The 11,270-nt window shown below is 33.7% G+C and overlaps 3 protein-coding genes and 1 non-coding gene across 4 annotated transcripts; 2 read left to right on the top strand and 2 right to left on the bottom strand.

Moving 5' to 3' along the window:
• Positions 1-67: 67 nt before the first annotated feature.
• On the bottom strand, positions 68-139 carry TRNAQ-CUG. Its single transcript has one exon. It is a non-coding gene; the product is annotated as a tRNA-Gln (tRNA).
• Positions 140-819: 680 nt separating this feature from the next.
• LOC122590472 (cytochrome P450 703A2) lies at positions 820-2,461 on the top strand. Its single transcript, XM_043762675.1, has 2 exons — positions 820-1,734; positions 1,823-2,461. Exons 1-2 carry the CDS (start codon positions 820-822, stop codon positions 2,459-2,461), a joined length of 1,554 nt encoding a protein of 517 aa, XP_043618610.1.
• A 1,093-nt stretch (positions 2,462-3,554) lies between these two features.
• Positions 3,555-6,549, top strand: LOC122593953 (cyclic pyranopterin monophosphate synthase, mitochondrial). Its single transcript, XM_043766427.1, has 4 exons — positions 3,555-3,713; positions 4,135-4,272; positions 4,750-5,377; positions 6,273-6,549. Exons 2-3 carry the CDS (start codon positions 4,171-4,173, stop codon positions 5,338-5,340), a joined length of 693 nt encoding a protein of 230 aa, XP_043622362.1. The 5' UTR covers positions 3,555-3,713; positions 4,135-4,170; the 3' UTR covers positions 5,341-5,377; positions 6,273-6,549.
• A 412-nt stretch (positions 6,550-6,961) lies between these two features.
• LOC122592172 (UDP-glucosyltransferase 29-like) lies at positions 6,962-8,416 on the bottom strand. Its single transcript, XM_043764376.1, has one exon. The coding sequence runs from the start codon at positions 8,414-8,416 to the stop codon at positions 6,962-6,964; it is 1,455 nt and encodes a 484-aa protein (XP_043620311.1).
• Between the last annotated feature and the right edge of the window lie 2,854 nt (positions 8,417-11,270).

Here is an 11,270-nt window from a genome sequence, read left to right as displayed (position 1 = left end):
AGATAACTTCAAGCACATAAACCTGGAAGACTGCTACTAAAATGTTTACAAAAGTGTAAAATAATAAAGGTCCTACCGAGACTTGAACTCGGGTTACTGGATTCAGAGTCCAATGTCCTAACCACTAGACCATAGGACCGTTTGTTGTCAATAACCCAAACTATTATTATTAATTCATTATCTACATGTGAAGTCTTTATGTTTCTCATTTTTGGTGTAAAAATTTACATATGCTTGTTGATTTCTTCGTACACATTTAGAAAAAACAGTAACTATGGATCGTTGTCATCATTAGTCAATAATTGTGTATCTAACAAAAATCGTATCAAGGATATAGTATCTTCAAGTAATAACTACGATAAAAATAATGTATTTTATTAAATATACATTATATTGTTATTTAGTTATATCAAAAATAAAGAAGTAAGATGCAGACAATTATATCCTTATTTTCGGATAGAATTGATTCGAGATTAAACAAGTTACTAACATTAGATCGATAGATAAGACAGATGGTTAAGTTGTGTACCAAATAATAATGATATGTTTTAATTTGTAACATGGATCTTGAACATATGCTTTTCACATGCTGTTAATCTGTTATATTTACTATCATGTTACTTAGAACAACAAACATAATTCTAGGTGACAGTTTAGATATCCAAAGAATGTGATTTAACTAATCCAAACCCAACTATTTAAAACCTACAAACTCTCCGATAAATTTTAGCGTACAAAATTTGTGCAAGGCTTCGCTTTATAGTATTGTTCAAATTTTAAAAAAGATCAACTAACATATATTTTTCTTAACATTTCAAGATGGGGCTAGACCTGCAATCTTTGACATGTATCATTGTGGTTACGGTTCTTGTATCACAGATAATGTCGTTATGGCTAACAAACCGAAAGACGACAGGCAGGCTTCCACCAGGCCCTCCAAGATGGCCAATATTTGGTAATCTTCTTCAACTAGGCTCTCTACCTCATAGAGACTTTGCTTCATTTTGCGAACAATATGGACCGTTGGTCTATCTTCGTCTAGGGAAAGTTGATGCTATCACGACCAACGATCCTCATATCATTCGTGAGATACTTCTCCAACAAGATGATGTATTTGCATCGAGGCCTCGTACCTTAGCTGCCATTCATCTAGCTTATAAATGTGGCGATGTTGCACTAGCACCTTTTGGTCCTAGGTGGAAATGGATGAGAAGGATATGTATGGAGCAACTTCTTACAACGAAAAGACTAGAATCATTTTCAAAGCAACGGGCAACAGAAGCCCAACATTTGGTACAAGATGTATGGGCTTTGGCACATGCCAATGGCCCAATTAACTTAAGAGAAGTTTTAGGTGCTTTTTCTATGAACAATGTGACCCGAATGTTGTTAGGAAAACAATACTTCGGGTCAGGCTCAGCAGGGCCAAAAGAGGCCCTTGAGTTTATGCACATAACACATGAATTGTTTTGGCTACTAGGCTTGATCTATTTGGGTGATTATTTACCATTTTGGAGATGGTTCGACCCGTATGGCTGTGAGAAGAAAATGAGAGAAGTGGAGAAAAGGGTGGATGATTTTCACATGAAAATAATAGAAGAACATAGACAAAGAAAGAAGAATGGAGAGCAAAAAGATGAAGGGATTGTAGACTTTGTTGATGTTTTATTGTCTTTGCCAGGTGAAAATGGAAAAGAGCATATGGAAGATACACAAATAAAAGCCCTTGTTCAGGTGACATTTTTATTGAAAGTTACTAGCACATAATACAAGTAATTACAAATATGATTAAAAGTAATAGTTGATATATTAATAATTTCAGGATATGATAGCTGCAGCAACAGATACTTCAGCAGTGACTAACGAATGGGCAATGACCGAAGTAATCAAACATCCACTTGTCCTTCGGAAGATCCAAGAAGAGCTTGACAACGTTGTTGGCCCAAACCGGATGGTCTCTGAGTCAGACTTGTCAAGTCTCAACTACCTAAGATGTGTGGTACGAGAAACCTTCCGTATGCATCCAGCTGGACCGTTCCTTATTCCACACGAGTCCCTGCGAGCCACAGAGATCAATGGCTACTACATTCCTGCCAAGACACGTGTCTTCATTAACACACATGGACTTGGGCGGAACACAATGATATGGGATGACATCAATGTGTTTAGACCAGAACGACATCTGACTACTGATGGGAGCCGAGTGGAAATAAGTCATGGAGATGATTTTAAAATCTTACCGTTTAGTGCAGGAAAGAGGAAGTGTCCTGGCGCGCCTCTTGGCGTGACCCTTGTTCTGATGGCATTGGCTCAACTTTTTCATTGCTTTGATTGGAGTCCTCCTGATGGGTTGAAATGTGAGGATATAGATACACAAGAAGTTTATGGCATGACAATGCCAAAAGCCAAACCCTTGCTGGCTGTTGCAAGGCCTCGTTTAGCAACTCATATGTATCAATAACAAACGAAATTACTTGATTCGAATACTAATTAAAACTGTCTAAAATGCAAAAAGATGGGTGTGTAAACTTATTTGTTCTTGAATTTTCACACCTTTTTATACACATATTGCCACACGTACAATAAGAACATAATAAAGAAGGAATCATATAAAATTTTGCTCACAAATTTCACGTCGCCACAACAAAAATTGAACAAAAAAGATTACTCGTATAGCATTTGTGATCTACGTGCAAGTCAACAACATCATGTACCTACTTGATATGTAACTTCTTAAAATCAAAAATATTTATACTCGTATTTCACACCATCAAGTTTTTTATACATAAACATAACATATTTTTTCTTTATAATTTTTTAAATTATGAGTAAATGATTGGGTTGTACAGAGTTAAACTTTATATCCGAGGTAGATTTTAACCGAACAGAGATCTGAGGTGAATTTTTGATATAAAAAGTATACAATTTTTTTATACAAGTTAATAACCGTCTTGAACTAAAAAGGAACTGCTCAGTGCCGCCTTCCGCGGGTTTTGAGCCCCAATACCTCGACGGTGTATGGGGAGGTTAAGTTGTAGGCAAACCTTACCTCTACCTAAGTAGAGAGGCTGCTTCTATTATCTACCTAAAGGATATAAAAAGCCTTCCAACTTTTGCATGCATGAGGATCGAACCCATAACCTTCGTCTACAGAGACCAGTGTGTTTACCACTGATTTAATCATAGGGGAAACCACATACCACTTAAAACCTTAATTTTGTTGCATATAAAACTTAAACCTGTAATATTTTAACTTTTCATTATCGAAATCACTAGGTATTATGTCTTAACCAGTTAAACTAAAGATCATTGGTAACATATTGCGTTAATCTAGTACTGTATCATATAGAGTAATAAAAAAAATAAAAAATAATAAAAGGTTGTCATTAACAGCTTATTACATGCATAAAAAATAATACTTTATATGTCAATAACCGTCCCTAAATTTTCACGAAACAAAATATAAATTTTAAAGTATCAAATTAATTAATACTGACATCCTTAATAAAACTAACTGACCTATTTGTAAGCCTACTCTATTAGGTCCTGTATGCACGTCCTTGACTTGTAAATAAATAAATACTCGTAAAGAAAATAGAATAGAAGGGCTTCAATTAAGCAAAGTTTAGAACAAGTAATTAACAAGATTAGCAATTGAAGTCAAATAGCTTGAAACATTATCTTGTCTAATCGCACACATAATTCTCTGCATGGTAAGTTCAATGCATTGACAACTATGGATTAGTGCAATGCACTCCAAGTGTTTGTTAAAATGCCTGTGTAAGAACTAATATAGAACTGTTTTTATTGTGTTATTATATTCCTTAGTCCTTACATAGTAAGTAAGTAAGTAACTCCCAACGTCGTCTTTCACGGGTTTTGGGTCTCAATACCGTCTTCGACGGTGTATGGGGGAGGTTGATATGTAGACAGCCTTACCCCTACCAAAGGTAGAGAGGCTGTTTCCAGGTTCTACCATAGGTAGAAAAGGACCTCCAGCCTTGCTGGGCATGAGGATCGAACCCATGACCTCTGTTTCCAGAGGCATGAGCTCCAACCACTGATCCAACCCAGTTGGTTATTCCTTAGTCCTTACATGTGTTCCCCAATTTAATTTCCCTTGTATATGTATAGGTTCAAGGTTGATTCCTTAGGAGCTTTTCGATTGCCATGTTTCTTCGTCGGGCAACATTGATATTACCTAAATCGAGAAGGCTGTTTAGTAGTAGTAGTAGCCATGATCTTGTCAGCAGTATCGCGGAGCTTAATAAGGTATGATAAAGTTTATTACTGCAGCCTAAGGTTGTTTCTATAACATCGATATGTACCAAGAGACCACATAAGATGTGTAAAACTGCTGACTAGCTTCTACGTTACAGATATACAAAATAAGTTGCTAACCCACCTGTTCATAAATCATGAAACATCAAACAAAGACACATATTTGTGTTTTGAAGTGTGACCCTTCACCTTTTGAATCCAATGTTCCGTATTGATACCATTACAAGCCTGCTCTGCTCCGTCCGTATGGGAAAACTGATCGGTCCACACTGACTACGACATTTTCCCACATTTTTAACATGAGTTAAATAAATCTGGATATCATTAACTCACATATTCTTTAGTTAAAATAAATCAGCTTTACCTCAAACTCGTTAAATGATAATTGTAGTTAAAATAAATCAGCTTTACCTCAAACTCGTTAAATGATCATTGTAGTAGTTCATATACGTTAATCTTGGATTTTAGGAGATGGAATTTGTATTTGGTGAAGCTCCGCCCACAAGTCTTGCTGGTTCTGGTGAGAGTCAACCTATGGGTCAAGAATCCGAGTTTAAAGCTGTTAAAAAGGTTGAAAGTGAATCTAAACTGACTCATATTAGCGTCAAAGGTGAAGCCCAAATGGTGGACGTTTCTCACAAGGATATTAGCAAGAGGGTAGCTATAGCTAGCTGCAAAGTAATTCTGGGTAAGAAAGTGTATGATTTAGTTTCTGCCAACCAGGTTGCCAAGGGAGATGTCCTTAGTGTGGCGAAAATAGCTGGAATAACTGGAGCTAAGCAAACCAGTAATCTTATCCCGTTGTGCCATAATATTAATCTAACACATGTTCGGGTTGATTTAAAATTAAACCCAAATGATTATTGTGTTGAGATAGAAGGGGAGGCTGCTTCAACAGGGAAAACTGGGGTTGAGATGGAAGCTATGACGGCAGTCAGTCTTGCTGGCCTGACTGTATATGATATGTGTAAGGCTGCATCGAAGGATATTCAGATTACTGATGTGCGGTTGGATCACAAAACTGGTGGAAAGAGTGGGACCTGGTCCAGGGAGAAATGATGATTGCTTGAATATATGATAATTGAAGTTCAAAGAGGTGAGTGTTAAATACTTTTCTTCTGTAAATGCATACAGTATCTCATATTGAGCCATTGATCTCCATGTTTTAGACTAAATTTGAATGTAACCGTGAATGAATGCATAAAATGGTTGCTTCTTGAAGGAAAATGTAGTTCTTGAAATTAGAGAGTGCTTGGTAGCTATAACAAGGCGCTACTTCTTGAATTTACTAGGATCTAAAGGTGTTGTATAAAACATTAAAATGGGTCTAAGGTGGTCATGTGTTCATCTAGCTGTTAGTTAAGCTGGGAATAAGCGGAACCATGAACGGTCATTGATTGTACGAAAGAATAATTATTTCTTGGTAATTTAAGCGATCTTTACTAATGGAATGGAATGGGCTTCAATAACTTTGTATGGTCATCATCACATAAATGGCCATGGAGTAAAAATCAATGTTTGGTCAAAGGGTCATATTTCGAACTGTTAAAATGTCATTATGCTTTCTGCTATTATTATATTCAATCTTGGTGTCTTTGTTTGAATATTGATCAGTTTTGTGGATTACTAAAATGACAAGTTTGAGCATATAAGTGAAATTGTTTTTTACATTAACAGAGTAGAGAGAGTATAATTCCGTAGGCGAAAAGAAAGGATACCTGGAGATGCGTTGCTTGCAGAAAGTACTTCAGCTAGTTTTCCCCTTATTTTTATGGACTAGTGATCTAGTATATCGTTTGTCTATCCTTTTACATTGCAAATTCATAGTACGCCTAGACATTGATTTGTTTTCTTGGGTACAAAATGTCCTATTTCATGTTTTAGTTACAAAATGGTAGTTGTGATCTGATGAACAACCATTTGTTAACCTTCTGTACATTTTACATACTTTTATTTGGCTGATAAATTCCTCTGATCTGAATGATGTGCAGCTGGGAGATAGTAGAATTACATGATACAATTGGCTTCAACTTTACTCTTTTTTGTGGGCGTTTTTGGCCGTCTCACTTGTGGACTCATCTCGGAATTTGCAATTGTTATGGATTTATGAACTCAATCTATTACTGCACCAAATGTTTGTTTCAAAGACAAAGATTGATAATTATACAATACAAATGTACAATCACCTAACATCTACAACAATTGTGTCAACTGTCTCCTCAAGTGAGACTTGAACAGTTGAATCCGTATCTGTTTTTGGTTGTTGAATTACCTATGTCGTCCCGCCAAATAATCAAGTTGGTTTTTTTTTCCTTTTGCTGTTTTGCAATATTGATCATTGCAAAGTGTTTCAACTTCATTTTTACTATACGAATATAAAAACATTTTATCATTATTGGAAAGATTTCGTTAGGGATGATGATGGATTGGATATAGACCATAATGGATTGACTGGTTGAATATAGACCCTGGTGGAACAAAATTTGCATCAACTAGAAACTGGCCATATAAAAATCATATTAAAACTATTTTCGAAAGACAACCAAATACTCTGAAGGGTTGAGTCTATAGAGTTTCCAAGTTGTTGCACTTGATACGAACCCTAGACCATTTTACCACTCTTCGGTATTATAGTACGTTACAACTTAAAAAAACAAACAAAAAAACGGAGATGATCAAATCAAGCTTCACCCTTGAATGCACAAAGCATTTCAATCATAGCAACAGCATCACTTTTCGTCTTCTGAAGTCCGCTCCTCACACCACCACCACGACGCTTGCGACCAACTTTGCATAGTTGGAGCAGCTCCTCAGAGACCATATCGATCTCCTCATCCCCCTTTTCTTGCAAATCAACACTCATTTTCTTAGCTTTTTCCCTCACAACTTTCCCAGACTCCTTCAGGACCACTTGTTGCACAACTGATGCCATCTTCTCGCGCCTAAGACGCCCACTTCCATCCCTTAACACCTCCACCCCAAACCCGACTTCAACCACTAATCGAGCATTGACCGGTTGGTCAAGATGCATTGGCATTGCAATAATCGGAACACCAAATTTCATAGCTTCCATCACTGAACTCCAACCACAATGACTAACAAATCCACCTATGTTTTTGTGTCCTAGTATTTTGGTTTGTGGAGCCCACCCTTCAACCAATAAACCCCTATCTTTAACCCTCTCAAGAAATCCTAATGGCAAAGCTTCTTTTAGCTCAACTTTTTTCTCCCCTTTTGGAAACCTTAACACCCAAATAAAGTTCACATTACTCATCTCCAAACCATATGCTATTTCTTCCAAATCAGCACTTGAAAGAAAATACTCGCTCCCAAAAGAAACAAAAATAGTAGATCCAAAGGCTTTTTTATCGAGCCATTGGATCACATTGTTTTGTTCCATGTCTACATGAATTGGTTCCGCAACAAGTGGACCAACAGGTACAACTTTTTTATCGGTCTGTTTAGAAAGGTAATCAGCATACTTACCTTCAATCTCCCTAAAAGATTTAACAAGCACAATACTTGAAGAATTACACACACATTGCATGACACGATCTTTATCTTTTATGCCATTCGCCAAGCTCTCAAGAATGTCAGTGACATTCCCATACTCATAGGTACGAAAGAAAATTTTTGAGAAAGGAAAGGCAATGCCTTTGGAATGGTTCAAGTAAAGATGAAACATTGTGGAAGCCATAGTGGCACTGGTGGTAATGAACACAACAGAAGGGATTCCAAGGGCAGTAGCAGCCATTGGAGCCCAATATTGAATCATGTCATAAATAAGCAAATCGGGTTTAAGAAACTCCATGATTTTGGACAACTTAGGGGCTGCCATATCAAAAGCTTGCTTAAGAGTAGGCATAAGATGAAGAGGGAGGCCATTAGTGGTATGAAGTTGTGGAGGGAGATCTGTTAATGTTGGAAGATTGAAGTCTATGAGCTTAATGGATGACAAACAATCTGTTTTCGACATTTTCTTGACCGATTCAAGGTTAGCAGGAGTCGAACAAAGGTAGATGTTAAACATGTTTGTGTTGTTGAGTTTTTTGGCTAGTTCAAGAAAAGGTGAAACATGACCATGGCCTAACCATGGGAACATCAATATTGTATGCTTTTTTCGGTAGCTATTCATCATTGTCATCGTTTTCGAAAGCAAAAGAAACAAATTAAGTTTGTGATGAATTGCAAAGATGTTTGTGTGTGAGTATACGTGAATTGAAGAAGATGGTTAGACATCATTATATAGTAATGGTGTTACAAAGGAGAAAAAAAAAAGGAAATTATTTCTATGCAATCTTTCGTTACATTGCATGGATTTTGTTATTTTGAACAAATATTACAAAGGTGTTACTTTTGATCATGCTTAATAAGTTTGTAGATTTGTTTTCCAAAAAAAATCGTATTGTTTCTAATTTAGTTTTGTTATATTTAATCGTCAAGAAATCATATCCGTAATTAATGCTATAAAGCTTTGGTAAGACTGCTTATTTTTGGGTAGAAATCTTGTTTAATTCGAGATGTTTATTTATGAGATCGAATTGTTCTGCTGCTAGATTTTAAAATGTACGTATGGTAACTTTGTATGGCGAATCAAGATGGAATATGTAACCGTTCAAATCATTTACGAGTATATGATTAGTTCAATGCAAAAATAAGATAAGAAAATCATGAAGTTTATTATTGACTTTATTTTCGCATAAATTATGGACAATGACAAAACGGTTAATATTTACTACCATATATAAAACAGTTATTGCAGTTATTATCCAAAACCATATTTAAAAAAAAAATAAAAAATAGATATATGGGTATATCTAACCATTAAAAAAACTAGAAAATGTATGAAAATTTCGTTTTTTCAACTTATAACTGTCCCCTAGAAAACTTTTTTTATAAAATATTTTTCAATATGAAAATTTCGTTTTTTTAACTTATAACTGTCCCTAGAAAACTTTTTTTAGAAAATATTTTTCAACTTAAAGTTGAAAAAACTTATTATGTTTTTTAAACTTGAAACAAATACGTTTTACAAAAAAGTTTTAGAGATAAAAACCCATTTTCTTTATTGAAAAATGAGATTGGCCGAAAATATTAGAGAAAATTTTGCGTCTTAAAGGCAATCTAAATATTGTTTTTGATTTCATTCATAATTTTTACCATGTTTGAAATAAAAATATAGGGTGGGGAAACATGACCTAATTTTAATATAAACTTTCTCGAATTTTATATTTTATTTAGCTTCATATTTTGAAATAACGATATAAATAGTTAAATGCTCTAAAGTTTTAACAGAATCCGTTTTAGTTACAAACGTTCAACGAGAAAATAAGCATAATTAATTATCATGTTTAGTAACAATTAATTTTATTTTAGTAATAACTACAATATATGTCTTGATACACTAAATTTTTTTGGCTCATCGTCTATTATCCTATTTCTAGCCCGAGGTTGTTGCATGAATGGATTCATGCTTTTCAGCTTCCATTTACCCTCTTAGTCGCACCCATCATCACCGTCATAACATTCTACGGGTACTTCTCTAATCTAGTTAAATCATTGAGATGTGATATCTTTAATCTTATTTTTCGTTTTTATATAGAACGAGATATATTACTCGGGCGTTGCCACGGGAGACATTATATTTGTTACGATTTAATAGACTAAATTATTCAAATCTATTAAAATAAAATTTTGATAGAAATAACAAAATGTATAGAAATAAGTATATTAGTTACGACATTTCGATAATGATGAAATAATGCATTACAAATAGATGTCGTTCATAGATCGAGGTTAACATACCACAAAGTTTTTGAAGAAAACATGTATCATTTAAATGATTAAGAATAAAACAAAAATTGACATTTGTCACTTAAAAAATGAACAATAAAAGTTTTGTGTGAAAGTTAAAGTAGTTCGTATAAAAGTTTAGTGCTAAAAGGGTTAGAGGCTAAAATGTTGTGGTGAAAATAAAGAAAAATCAAAAAGTATAAAAGTTTAGTGCTAAAAGTGTAAGGGGTTAAAATATTTTAGTAAAAATAAAAGAATAAAAAGGTTATTATTCTTTGCACACGACTGTTAAAAAACGAACAGTCTTTATGTGTGAAGGGGAAAGTAGTTCGCATAATAGTTTAGTGTTAAAACCTAAAAGTGTAAGAGGCTAAAATAATGTTGTGAAAATAAAAGGAAATTAAAATGTATAAAGGTTTAGTATTAAAAGTGTAAGAGGCTGAAATGTTGTGGTGAAATAAAAGAAAACCAAAGTGAAAAGAGTTAAAGTATTGTGATAAAAATAAAAAAAAATAAAAAGTTTGTGGTAAAATAAAACAAAATCAAAAACTATAAAAGTTTGGTGCTAAAAGTGTAAAGAGTTAAAGTATTGTGGTGAAAATAAAAAGGAAAGAAAGTTTGTGGTGAAAATAAAAATGTATAAAAAAGAAATGCTAAAAGTGTAAACAGTTAAAGTGTTGTGATAAAATAAAAAGAAAGAAAATTAAAAAGTATAAATTTTAGCCCTAAAAGTGAAAAGAGCTAAAGTATTGTGGTAAAAACAAAAGAAATAAAAAGTTTGTGGTGAAAATAAAATAACATAAAAGTTTAGTGCTAAAAATGTAATTAATTAAAATACTATAGTGAAACTAAAAAGAATAGAATATTTGTTGTCAAAATAAAAGAAAAAAAAAAGTTATAAAAGTTTAGTGTTAAAAGTGTAAAAAGTCAAAAATATTATGATGAAAATAAAAAGAATAAGAAGTTCACTATTCTTTAGACGCAAATCCGTACTTTCCTTTTTAATATATATATATATATATATATATATATTTAAATGATTATTATTATGCATTATAATTTACAATAAGTTATTGATTCTTTGCAAGAAAGGCTCGATCGTTATTTTCGGTTTTTATCTCATTTTCAATTCTAAATTAAATAAATGAGCATAAGATACAAAAATATAGTTTACGTTAATGTATATACTAGATTTA

This window comes from Erigeron canadensis, chromosome 3 (assembly GCF_010389155.1).
Source record: "Erigeron canadensis isolate Cc75 chromosome 3, C_canadensis_v1, whole genome shotgun sequence".
NCBI lineage: Eukaryota > Viridiplantae > Streptophyta > Magnoliopsida > Asterales > Asteraceae > Erigeron > Erigeron canadensis.
Note: the sequence above shows the minus strand (reverse complement) of the source record. Positions and strands in the feature narration are given on the sequence as shown.

What these genes read in the sequence shown, in the direction of transcription:
- LOC122592172 (XM_043764376.1), bottom strand. Translation starts at nt 8,416, where the DNA reads ATGAATAGCTACCGAAAAAAGCATACAATATTGATGTTCCCATGGTTA.
- LOC122590472 (XM_043762675.1), top strand. Translation starts at nt 820, where the DNA reads ATGGGGCTAGACCTGCAATCTTTGACATGTATCATTGTGGTTACGGTT. An exon ending in AAATAAAAGCCCTTGTTCAG is followed by an intron (nt 1,735 to 1,822) that starts GTGACATTTTTA and finishes TAATAATTTCAG; the next exon opens with GATATGATAGCTGCAGCAAC.
- LOC122593953 (XM_043766427.1), top strand. Translation starts at nt 4,171, where the DNA reads ATGTTTCTTCGTCGGGCAACATTGATATTACCTAAATCGAGAAGGCTG. An exon ending in GTATCGCGGAGCTTAATAAG is followed by an intron (nt 4,273 to 4,749) that starts GTATGATAAAGT and finishes CTTGGATTTTAG; the next exon opens with GAGATGGAATTTGTATTTGG.